Below are 12500 nucleotides of genomic sequence, written 5' to 3'. Positions count from 1 at the left end.
GTAAGTTTGAGATTCTGGCACTCAACTCATTCTCTTCAAAACAGAGATGGGTAAGAATGTTGCCTGATTGGAGAGGGGGCTGAATACCAGGGGTGATTGATAAGTTTGTGGCCTAAGGTAGAAGGAGTCAATTTTAGAAAACCTAGCACGTTTATTTTTCAACATTGTCCCCTCCTACATTTACACACTTAGTCCAGTGGTCGTGGAGCATACGGATCTTGGACCTCCAGAAAGTGTCCACAGCAGGGGTGATTGATAAGTTCATGGCCTCAGGTAGAAGGAGATGAGTTATACAGCTCTCGTTACTCTTTGAGTGATTATGCAGGAAGTTTGAAGTTACTAACTCATCTCCTGTGGACACTTTCTGGATGTCCAAGATCCGTATGCTCAGAACCCTATACCTGCATTCTCTCCATACCCCCGATCCCTTTAGCCACAAGGGCCATATCTAACTTCCTCTTAAATATAGCCAATGTCACGGCCTCAACTGTTTCCTGTGGCAGAGAATTCCACAGATTCACCACTCTCTGTGTGAAGAAGTTTTTCCTCATCTCGGTCCTAAAAGGCTTCCCCTTTATCCTTAAACTGTGACCCCTCATTCTGGACTTCCCCAACATCGGAAACAATCTTTCTGTGCCTAGCCTGTCCAATCCCTTTAGAATTTTATACGTTTCAATAAGATCCCCCCTCAATCTTCTAAATTCCAGTGAGTATAAGCTTAGTCGATCCAGTCTTCCTTCATATGAAAGTCCCAGGAATCAATCTGGTGAACCTTCTTTGTCCTCTCTCTATGGCAAGAATGTCTTTCCTCAGATTAGGGGACCAAAACTGCACACAATACTCTAGGTGCGGTCTCATCAAGGCCTTGTACAACTGCAGTAGAACCTCCCTGCTCCTGTACTCAAATCCTTTTGCTATGAATGCCAACATACCATTTGCGTTTTTCACCGCCTGCTGTACCTGCATGCCCACCTTCAATGACTGGTGTACAATGACACCCAAGTCTCGTTGCACCTCCCCTTTTTCTAATCGGCCACCATTCAGATAATAATCTGTTTTCCTGTTCTTGCAACCAAAGTGGATTACCTCACATTTATCCACATTAAATTGCATCTGCCATGGATTTGCCCACTCACCTAACCTATCCAAGTCACCCTGCATCCTCTTGGCATCCTCCTCACAGCTAACACCGCCGCTCAGCTTTGTGTCATCCGCAAACTTGGAGATGCTGCATTTAATTCCCTCGTCTAAATCATTAATATATATTGTAAACAACTGGGGTCCCAGCACTGAGCCTTGCGGTACCCCACTAGTCACTGCCTGCCATTCTGAAAAGGTCCCGTTTACTCCCACTCTATGCTTCCTGTCTGCCAACCAATTCTCTATCCACATCAATACCATACCCCCAATACCATGTGCTTTAAGTTTGCACACTTATCTCCTGTGTGGGACCTTGTCAAAAGCCTTTTGAAAAGCTAAATATACCACATCCACTGGCTCTCCCCTATCCACTCTACTAGTTACATCTTCAAAAAATTCTATAAGATTCGTCAGACATGATTTTCCTTTCACAAATCCATGCTGACTTTGTCCGATGATTTCACCTCTTTCCAAATGTGCTGTTATCACATCTTTGATAATCAACTCTAGCATTTTCCCCACCATCGATGTCAGACTAACCGGTCTATAATTCCCCGGTTTTTCTCTCCCTCCTTTTTTAAAAAGTGGGGTTACATTAGCCACCCTTCAGTCCTCAGGAACTAATCCAGAATCTAAGGAGTTTTGAAAAATTATCACTAAGGCATCCACTATTTCTTGGGCTACTTCCTTAAGCACTCTGGGATGCAGACCATCTAGCCCTGGGGATTTATCTGTCTTTAATCCCTTCAATTTACCTAACACCACTTCCCTACTAACATGTATTTCCTTCAGTTCCTCCATCTCACTAGACCCTCGGTCCCTTACTATTTCCGGAAGATTATTTACGTCCTCCTTAGGGAAGACAGAACCAAAGTAGTTATTCAATTGGTCTGCCATGTCCTTGTTCCCTTTGATCAATTCACCTGTTTCTGACTGTAAAGGACCTGCATTTGTCTTGACCAATCTTTTTCTTTTCACGTATCTATAAAAGCTTTTACAGTCAGTTTTTATGTTCCAGCTTTCTCTCGTAATCTTTTTTCCCTTTCCTAATTAAGCCCTTTGTCCTTCTCTGCTGGTCTCTGAATTTCTCCCAGTCCTCAGGTGTGCCGCTTTTTTTTTTGCTAATGTATATGTTTCTTCTTTGGACTTGATACTATCCCTAATTTCCCTTGTCAGCCACGGGTGCACTACCTTCCCTGGTTTATTTTTTTGCCAAACTGGGACGAACAATTGTTGTAGTTCATCTATGTGATCTTTAAATGCTTGCTATTGCATATCCGCTGTCTATCTTAGCTAATTCACGTCTCATACCTTCAAAGTTACCCTTCTTTAAGTTAAGAACCTTTGTTTCTGAATTAACTATGTCACTCTCCATCTTAATGAAGAATTCCACCATATTGTGGTCACTCTTACCCAAGGGGCCTCGCACAACAAGATTGCTAACTAACCCTTCCTCATTGCTCAATACCCAATCTAGAATGGCCTGCTCTCTAGTTGGTTCCTCGACGTGTTGGTTCAGAAAACCATCCTGCATACATTCCAAGAAATCCTCTTCCTCAGCACCCTTACTAATTTGGTTCACCCAATCTATATGTAGATTGAAGTCACCCATTATAATTACTGTTACTTTTTTGCACGCATTTCTAAATTCCTGTTTAATGCCATCCCCAACCTCACTACTACTGTTAGGTGGCCTGTACACAACTCCCACCAGCGTTTTCTGCCCCTTAGTGTTATGCATTTCAACCCATATCAATTCCACATCCTCCAGGCTAATATCCTTCCTTTCTATTGCGTTTATCTCCTCTCTAACCAGCAATGCTACCCCACCTCCTTTTCTTTCCTGTCTATCCCTCCTGAATATTGAATATCCCTGGATGTTGAGCTCCCATCCTTGGTCACCCTGGAGCCATGTCTCTATGATCCCAACTAAGGATGTGCCTGCAGATGAATCTACTGCCTGGGGTCTCCAAAATTCTTCACTGTATAGATGTCAATTAGTTCTGTCCGCTCAGTATGGAGGACGCACAATTACCTAGCCACAGAATTCATGCCGCTGGTCTCCCAGATCACATCACTTCTCACTATCAAATCTCGCTACCTTCTCCCAAAGAGTCCGCCAGGCTCTTGGGTTGAGTGTGTAAGTCATTAAATCCCAAGGAACCTCTTCATCTACATCCCAGAGTTTTGGAAACGGTTGGCTACAGGAGGGTTGGGTGCACCGGCTATTTCATTTCAAATCTGTATGAATTCTGGAATGGCCCTGCAGGTTGGAGCGGAACTAACATGATCCCACTGCATAAGAAAGGAGAGAGAGAATGGGGAATCGCCAACCTGTGAGTTTAGCAAGTGAGAAATACTGGAATTTACAACAAAGAATGGAATAGCAGGGCACCTCGAAAAGAATAATAGGAATGAACAATCATTGTGGATGTACTAATTTACAAGGGTTCACTGAGGATGTGACCAGTGCTATAGATAAGGGGGAATAGTAGATGTGATATATTTAGATTTTTTTTTCAGAGGGCTTTTATTAAAGTGTCACTCTAGGGGTAAATATATTGGCAAAGTTTGAGAATTACACCACCAATATCAGCATATTCAGCCCCAATAATACCTGCTGCCTACTGAGGGATAGACATTTGGATTTCGGTTAACTAGCGAAAGCGAAGAGTTGAAATAAAATATTTTTCCCCAGACTGGCAGTCTGTAACTGCTGGGGTCAGTGCTGAGGACCCAGGTTATTCACAGCCTGTGTCAATGAGAGAACCAAATGTCATATTTCCAGGTTCGTTGATGATGCAAAGCGAGGCGGATTGCTTGATGGAAGGAGGATGTACTACTGTTTCAGTGGCTTTACTTACAAGCTGAACAAAGGGTCAGAACTTGTCAGACGGAGTGGAATGTGGGCAGTGATCCAAGAAGTAGAGGATTGTTTACGTTGTGAGTGGCTGGGTAATGCAGATGTTGAAAGGGCATGCCTGTTCTTGTACAAAGTCACTGAGGTCCAAAGAATGATGTCACAAAATATGTGGATAGGGTGGTGAAGAAAGCTTTTGGTATGCTGGCCTTTATAAATCAGAGCACAGAGTATAGGAGTTGGGATGTCATGTTAAAATTGTACAAGGCATTGTTGAGACCAAATTTGGAGTATTGTGTACAGTTCAGGTCTCTGAATTATAGGAAAGATGTCAACAAATTAGAGAAAGTACAGTGGAGATTTACTAAAATGTTACTTGGGTTTCAGCACCTAAGAGAAAGGTTGAACAAGTTAGGTCTTTATTCTTTGGAGCATAGAAGGTTGAGGGAGGACCTGATAGAGGTGTTTAAAAATATGAGGGGGATAGATAGGGTTGACGTGGATAGGCTTTTTCCATTGAGAGTAGGGGAGATTCAAACAAGAGGACATGAGTTGAGAGTTAGGGGGCAAAAGTTTAGGGGTAACACGAGGGGGAACTTCTTTTCTCAGAGAGTGGTAGCTGTGTGGAACGAGCTTCCAGTAGAAGTGGTAGAGGCAGGTTCGATTTTGTCATTTAAAAAAAATTGGATAGGTATATGGACAGGAAAGGAATGGAGGGTTATGGGTTGAGTGCGGGTCGGTGGGACCAGGTGGGAGTAAGCATTCAGCACGGACTAGAAGGGCCGAGATGGCCTGTTTCTGTGCTGTAATTGTTATATGTTATATGGTTATAAAAACCTTTAGGAGGGCAAATTGCAGGAAGATTTGATTCAGGTCTCACTCCAATAGGGATGTATGTTGAAGCTGTATAAGATGTTGGGGAAGCCTAATTTAGAGTATTGTGTGCAGTTTTGGTCACCTACTGACAGGAAAGATGTCAATAAGATTGAAAGAGTGCAAAGAAAATTTAGAAGGATGTTGCTGGAACTTAAGGGAGAGGTTGAATAGGTTAGGACTTTATTCCCTGGAGTGTAGGAGAATGAGTGGAGGTTGATAGAGATATAACGAGGGGTGTAGGTAGGGTAAATGCAAGCAGCCTTTTTCTACTGAGGTTGGGTTCAGGGTGACAGGCAAAATGTTCAAGGGGAACATGAGGAGAACTTCTTCACTCAGAGGGTGGTGAGAGTGGGGAACGAGCTACCAGTGCAAGTGGTAAATGCAAGTTTGATTTCAACATTTAAGAGAAATTTGGATAAGTACCAAAAAGTAGGAGGGATGTGGAGGCTATGGTCCAGGTGTAGCTCGATTAGACTAGGAGAGAACATAGTTAGGGTGGAGTAGATGGGCCAATGTTTCTGTGCTGTAATGTCTTATGACTCTACAGCTCTGCAGTTATATAGGGGAGTGTTAAGTCTGCACTTGATGTAATGTGTACAGATTTTGCCTTTTATATGAACAAAATCTTTAATATAGTATATATATACTTAAAACTTTGGCACAAACCGTAGATCAGCCAAATTCTTGACGTGTGTAGAGCAGGCTTGGGGTCTGGAAGGGCAGCAGCCACTCCCATCCTTGTCTATGTTTCATTCGCAGGCTTTTCGTCAATTAATGAGCCTTCTTCCTTACAGACAGACCCGGGACGAGGAAACATCCCCAGATCTTTTCTACTTCTCCGATTTTGAGAGGCACAATGCAGAGATCGCTGCCTTTCATTTGGACCGGTGAGTAAGGAGGAGGTATGTCACGAGCTGGGAAATAAACCACTTCAGAAAATTCCAAGGCGTCATGTCCACTGAACTTCCACTATCGATCAGAATCATGTTTAATATCACTGGCACATGTCGTGAAATTTGTTACTACGTGGCAGCTGTACCTTGCAATACATAGTAATAAAATCTATAAATTAAGAGGTAAATATATTATAAAAAAGTTAAATAAGGAGTGCAAAACAGTAAAAAAAATGTAGTGATTAGTGTTCATGAGTTCAATGTCCATTCAGAAATTGGATGGCAGAGGGGAAGAAGCTGTTCCTGAATCGTTGAGTGTGAGCCTTCAGGCTCCTGTACCTCCTTCCTGATGGCAGCAATGAGAAGAGGGCATGTCCTGGGTGATGGGGGTCCTTAATGATGGACATTAATCAAGTTTGACCTGCCGGTTGTAAGTCAATACGGTAATGCATTCTCTTCTGATGCTTTGTCTTTTCAGCCTAGATTACAGACGGCAGTAGTTTAATGTCCCAATATTAAACTGGCACATCCCCACCTCTGTTTGGAAGAGCTGTGCCATTTAGCATGTCGATTGCAGAGTGCTTGTTTCTTCTCCCCAATGACAAGACTCTCGTGTCAGGTCTAAGAGGTTTATCGAGCACAGGCTTAGAATGAGGTTGGTAATAGAGTCTCCTGCATCTAACTCCAGTGGGTCCTTCATCACTGCTACGTTCAGTCTTTAAGCTTCTAACCATCTCCGTTTTCGGAAACGACTGCGATAGAAGGAGTCACTTCATTTCATTTATCGTTGCTGTGCCTCTACCTCACGTCACCAATTACGGTGCATTCTACTCTGGACAGTCTCGGATGAAGGGTCTCGGCCCGAAACGTCGACTGTTTACTCTTTTCCATAGATGCTGCCTGGCCTGCTGTCTTCCTCATTACTTTTCTAAAGTTCAGTGATTCTGTTTATTATAGGTGATCATGAAGTGATCAGACTCCTTGAACCAGCTTGGATAATTTCACTCACCTCGACGCTGAGCTGATCTCATAATGTACAGGCTCACTTTCAAGGACTCTGCAGCTCCCGTTTTCAGTACTATTTATTTTCTGTACTTTCACAGTTTGTCTTCCTTTGCAATGGGATGTTTGTCAGCCGTTCTGTGTAGTTTTTCATCGATTCTGTTGTTTTTCTTTGTTCTGTGGGGAATGCCTGCAAGAAAAAGAATCTCTGTGTAGTATATGGTGACACACAGCATATGTACTTTGATAATAGACTTACTTTGAAATTTGATTTTGTGATTTTTTTTCCAGGCTAATTTGCATACAGTGCCTATAATCTCTCACCATAATTCTACCCCGTTCAGGTATGTCTGATAGTTTATCCCTTCCTTCCTCTGGCACCAACTACATTGTGGTCACAATTTTCTGGAAGTTCTGCTGATTAGAGGCTACTTTCAAAGCGACACATTGAAGCAACACTCGAGTGCAGTAATCGAGGCAGGTCATAACAGACTTCATGGCTGAAGTCAGATAGGTTAAAAAAAAGTAAGAGAGCTGAGATTTAGCAGAAACGGGAAGTGATGCACCATGACTGGGCCAGTAAAGAAAGAAAATACGAACTCTTTTCTGTAACTTCTCGAACTTATTGTGGCACCTTCAAAGATTTGCTTACATTGACTGCCAGGACGAGTGAATAAGCCTGCCATTGAAGATAACAGGATAAATTAGCTGAGCTGTTGTAAAATCATCCTTTGCTTTATTTAAATTAACAGAATTACAAAATGAGGAAGTCACTAAACCTTCAGAAGATGCTGAGCTGGTTCTCATAAGAGTGTTTCCTCCACTGGGCTTCTCGCCTCAGGCAGGATAAGGTCCTGGGGATTGATCATTTGAGTCTGAATAGTTCTCCAGTCTTTTTTACTTGTACTGATTTCTGTCTCTTCCTTATTCACTCCGATCTCTGTCAAAGTAAGTATATTAATTGATAAATTTATTACCAAAGTACATTAATTTACTTCAAGCTCTATCAAAATATCAAAGTAATTTCTTTTAATCGAAGTATATAGCATATACAGTACTGTGCAAAAGTCTTAGGCACATACATATTGCTAGGGTGCCTAAGACTTTTGCACAGTACTGTATTTGTCAACGTGGAGCGGAGAGCGAGGTTGTAAATCTGGCGGTAGCAAAGGATGCTGGGAATGGCGAGGGTGGAGCGCCATGGGGGGGGTGGTGTGGGACAGGTGGCAGAGAAGGAGTGCCAGGGTGGGGTGGGAGATGGTGGGGGTGAAGACACACCCAGCCCTGAGATACCAGGCGAGGTCATTTGATTCCAAGCAATCAGTTCATTGATCGTTACAGAATGTCTCTCTGGTGCTTCCCTCTCCCTTCCCCTTTTCCCAACCACAATTCCCCTCTCCCTGCCCCCTTCCCACTTTCAGTCTACAATAGAGACACATATCAGAATCATCATTCACATATGTCATGAAATCTTGTTTTTTTTTTGTGGCAGCAGTACAGGGCGATGCATAAAATTACTACAGTACTGTGAAAAAGTCTTAGGCTCCCTAGCTATATATATATATGTGCTCAAGACTCCTTGCACAGTACTACCTTGAACTTAATTTTCTTGCAGGCATTTACAGGAAAAATAAAACATGCAATAGGATTTTCTGAAAAATGTATAGATAAAGTCTGACAAGTAGCCGATGTACAAAAGAAGACAAACCATGCAACTGAAACGTAATGCTGAGAACGTGGATCCAAAGAGACCTTGGAAGTGAGTCTGTAGGTTGTAGAGTCCGTGTGAAGTTGTGATGGGTGACGTTATCCATGCTAGTCCAGGAGCCTGTTTTTTCTATGCTAGTAAGTCTTCCTGATCCTGGTGGTGTGGGACCAAGGCTTCTATCCCTCCTTCCCGATGGTATTAACAAGAAGAGAGTACGGCCTGCACCAGTGGGAGTCTTTGATGATGGATGCTGCTGACTTGCCATAGCTCTCCATGTAAAGATACTCAGAGGTGAGGAGAGCTTTCCTGTGATAGACTGGACTTTATCCATCATTTTCTTCAGCCTTTTCTGTTCCTGTTTCCATAGTAGGAAATCAGGATTATTTCCAGACCTGATGAAGGGACTTGGTCGAAAACGTTGATTATTTATTCCTCTCCATGGATGCTGTCTGACCTGCTGAGTTTCTCCAGCATTTTGTGTGAGTAAATCTGGACTTCCAGTATCTACAGAATCCCTCATGTGCGTTGGTGTATCCACACCAGGCTGTGATGCAACCCGTTAGGATACTCTGCGCCTATTGAATTTTTTCAACATTTTTGGTAACATGCTGAATCGATGAAAATTTTCTATTAAAGCACCTTTTGTGCCTTCATTGTGATGTCACTATGTGCTTGTCCCAGGATGTATCCTATTGTATGTTAATGTAAAATTGCTTACCGTCTCTACTTCTGATTCCCTAATGAGGACTTGCTCATGGACTTCCAATTTCTTCTTCCTGAAGTTTACAATCAGCTTCTTGGTCTTGCTGACATTGAGTGAGGGGATGATGTTGTGGCACCACTCAGCCAGACTTTCAATCCCATATGCCGATTTGTCACCATCTTTGGTTCAGTCTAGGACAGTGGTGTCGTCAGCAAACCTGAATATGACATTGGAGCTGTGCTTAGCCACACAGTCATAAATATAAAGCAAGTAGAGCAGGGGCTAAGCATGCAGCCCTGTGTGGTGCACCTGTGCTGATGGAGGAGATGTTGTTGCCAACCTGAACTGGGGTCTGCAAGTGAGGAAATCGAGGAACTAATTGCACGAGGAGGCGTTGTTTAGTTGTTTAGTGGCATGGTGGCATGGTGCTGTGCAAGACATAAAAGTTACCACAAGCCACAAAATAAGTAAATAATTAATGTGAAATAGGAATAGCGAGGTAGAGTTTATAGGTTCTTGGAACGTGCAGACAACTGATGGCAAAGAGAAAGAAGCTGTTCTTAAAATGTTGAAAGTAGGTCTCCAAGCTTCTGTACTTCCACCTGAATGGTAGTAGTGGAAAGAGGGCATGTGCTGAGTGGTGAGTGTCCTTCAAGATGGATGCCACCTCATTGAGGCACAGTTCTTTGTAGATGTCCTCGATGATGGGGAGGGTTGTGCCTGAGATAGGTCTGGCTCATTCTGCCATCTCCATTCCAGCCAGAGCCCTCTGTGCCATACATTTGCCTGAGTCTTTGGCAACCTACCGAATCTCCTCAGGCTCTTGCCGAATAGAACAGGGACGAACAGGCAAGCAATATTGTGTAGATGCAACACGGGGGCAGATGGGCCCCAATGCAGTTGACAGTGATCACATCGGAGGCACGTGTTGGCTGTCCGAGGAACTTTGGTTCTGAATTAATGAGCTGGTGTCCAAGCTTCAGACACTGAAATGCATCAGAAAGGGGGTCAATGTTCCAGGAGACTGGACACTACATTCCTCTCAGTTTCCATTAGGTTTCTGATGTTTGAGAGTAGGTGGATTTAGAGGACAATGGATTATCCAGGAGGGATTTGTGCCGCTTTTTTTTCAGGACCGGGATGTAACTAGACTACATTTCACATTGTCAAGGTGTAGCTGGACTGGAACGTCTGGTAAAGGTGTAGCTAGTTCTGGTGTGCAATATTCGGTACCACAGCAGGATGTTGTCTTGCACTGTAGTCCTTGCTGCAGCCAGGGCTTTGAGTTCTTTCATGATATCCAGCAGAGACAGACAGACATACTTTATTGATCCCGAGGGAAATTGGGTTTCGTTACAGTCGCACCAACCAAGAATAGTGTAGAAATATAGCAATATAAAACCATGAATAATTAAATAATAATAAGTAAATAATGCCAAGTGGAAATAAGTCCAGAACTAGCTTACGTGTCTGACACTCTGAGGGAGGAGTTGTAAAGTTTGATGGCCACAGGCAGGAATGACTTCCTATGACACTCAGTGTTACATCTTGGTGGAATGAGTCTCTGGCTGAATGTACTCCTGTGCCTAACCAGTACATTATGGAGTGGATGGGAGTCATTGTCCAAGATGGCATGCAACTTGGACAGCATCCTCTTTTCAGACACCACCGTCAGCGAGTCCAGTTCCACCCCCACAACATCACTGGCCTTACGAATGAGTTGGTTGATTCTGTTGGTGTCTGCTACACTCAGCCTGCTGCCCCAGCACACATGATGCACTGGCCACCACAGACTCGTAGAACATCCTCAGCATCGTCCAGCAGATGTTAAAGGACCTCAGTCTCCTCAGGAAATATAGTGAGTGGAATCGACTGAGTGAGCAGCTTCTGTGATGGTCTGGTTCTGAGGAAGAAACCAAATAATCTCCCACCTCTGACTGAAAAAGGTTGCAAGTGTTTCAGCCTCGTAGTTTAACGGTAGCACCACACATAGCAGCGCCAGCTGTAAGATTTGGGTTCAACTCCAGCCGCTGTCCGTAAGGAGCTCGTAAGTTCTCTGCCTGGCTTTCCTCCAGATGCTCTGGTTTCCTCCCACATTCCAAAGATATGTAGGTTATTGGAAAGTTCTGTGCGTGCCATGTTGGTGCGGGAAGCATGGGGACACTCATGGGCTAGCCCCAGCACATCCTTGAAGCAAGACAACGCGTTTCACTGAATGTTTCGATGTACATGTGACAAGTAAAACTCATCTCTTATCTCTTAATCAGGCTGGGCATAAAGAGGATGAGTTCTCGGACCATTAGCTGTTTAATTTGACAACTGAATGAGGCAGGTCTGGCTTGACAAATATGGTGCTGTGAGCTAAGCTTTTGTTAGTCTGGGGTGGGCTGGGAATTTACGACCTCCCGGTGCTACGCTTGCACGCCGATCTGTACTTCTCACTGAACCGGGTCTCGTGGGACGAGCCACAAGGGAAAAGCTATGACCCAGATCTTAAAGGGTGAGTATTGTTACTGCTGTCGCTGCCGGCCCACAGCACCTCGTGGATGCCCAATTCCGAGCTGCCAGATCTCCTCCGAGACCATCCCGCTCGTCAACTGTGTGGCGTCACACCATCAGGAGGGTGTTCTTGCTGGCAGTGGGTGGACTAACCTTGTTGTCTCTCTCCGGAAGAATTTTAGGTTTCCGCCGCATTCCACCCGTCTCGGGTCGTCACGTCAACGTGGTGGAGGATATCAAAGAGCTGACGACTGATGATCGCCTGGAGCGGACTTTCTTTATCTCGCCAGGTAACCCCGCGGGTGGAAGGTGTGATGGTGGAAGGGCGGGGTCAGTCCGGGTGCTGGACGGAGAGAGATCACTAGGTGAGGGAGGACCCTGTCCTCGGTAATAGAATGAGAGTAGGGCTTGGACAGCGTGAGGCTGGCGTGGGGGAGATCTGTCTCGGCAGTGGGAGAGATGTTAGCTGGGCTCTAGCGAAATGCTTTCGGGCAGGGGTGGCGTACCTTTGGCACGCGTGCCCAAAACGACAGTGGAAAACATTAGTTGGCACATGGCATGCACTGCGGGCCTTTGATTATTTTTACTGCTAAATGAAACAGTGATATTTTTTCCAGCTTAAGAGCTGTTTTTGGGAAATGGAAATGTCTCATGTTAGCTTGGTGCCAGCTAAACGATTGCCAGAACGCGTGCCATTGAATGATATGTTTGGAATTCTCACAGACCTGGTGTGCACATCGTTATTTAGAGAGTGAGCAGTTGCAATAACAAAGCAATTTAAAAATTATGTTATTTTTCAATTGTCTTCTACAGGATTTA

The 12500-nt window shown here is 44.1% G+C and overlaps 1 protein-coding gene across 1 annotated transcript in view; it reads left to right on the top strand.

Annotated features, from left to right (window-relative positions):
• The window catches only part of LOC132387922 (extracellular serine/threonine protein kinase FAM20C-like), a gene marked incomplete at its 3' end in the record, with an annotated part of 25055 nt that extends 13084 nt beyond the window's left edge, over positions 1 to 11971 (top strand). The window contains exons 4-5 of the mRNA XM_059960241.1: positions 5671 to 5763; positions 11856 to 11971. Of these exons, the coding sequence (XP_059816224.1) occupies positions 5671 to 5763; positions 11856 to 11971 (209 nt within the window). The remainder of the gene's footprint in view (positions 1 to 5670; positions 5764 to 11855) is intronic.
• Between the last annotated feature and the right edge of the window lie 529 nt (positions 11972 to 12500).

Source organism: Hypanus sabinus, unplaced genomic scaffold (genome assembly GCF_030144855.1).
Source record: "Hypanus sabinus isolate sHypSab1 unplaced genomic scaffold, sHypSab1.hap1 scaffold_2359, whole genome shotgun sequence".
NCBI classification, from domain to species: Eukaryota; Metazoa; Chordata; class Chondrichthyes; order Myliobatiformes; family Dasyatidae; genus Hypanus; species Hypanus sabinus.
This window is presented reverse-complemented; position numbering and strand designations above follow the sequence as displayed.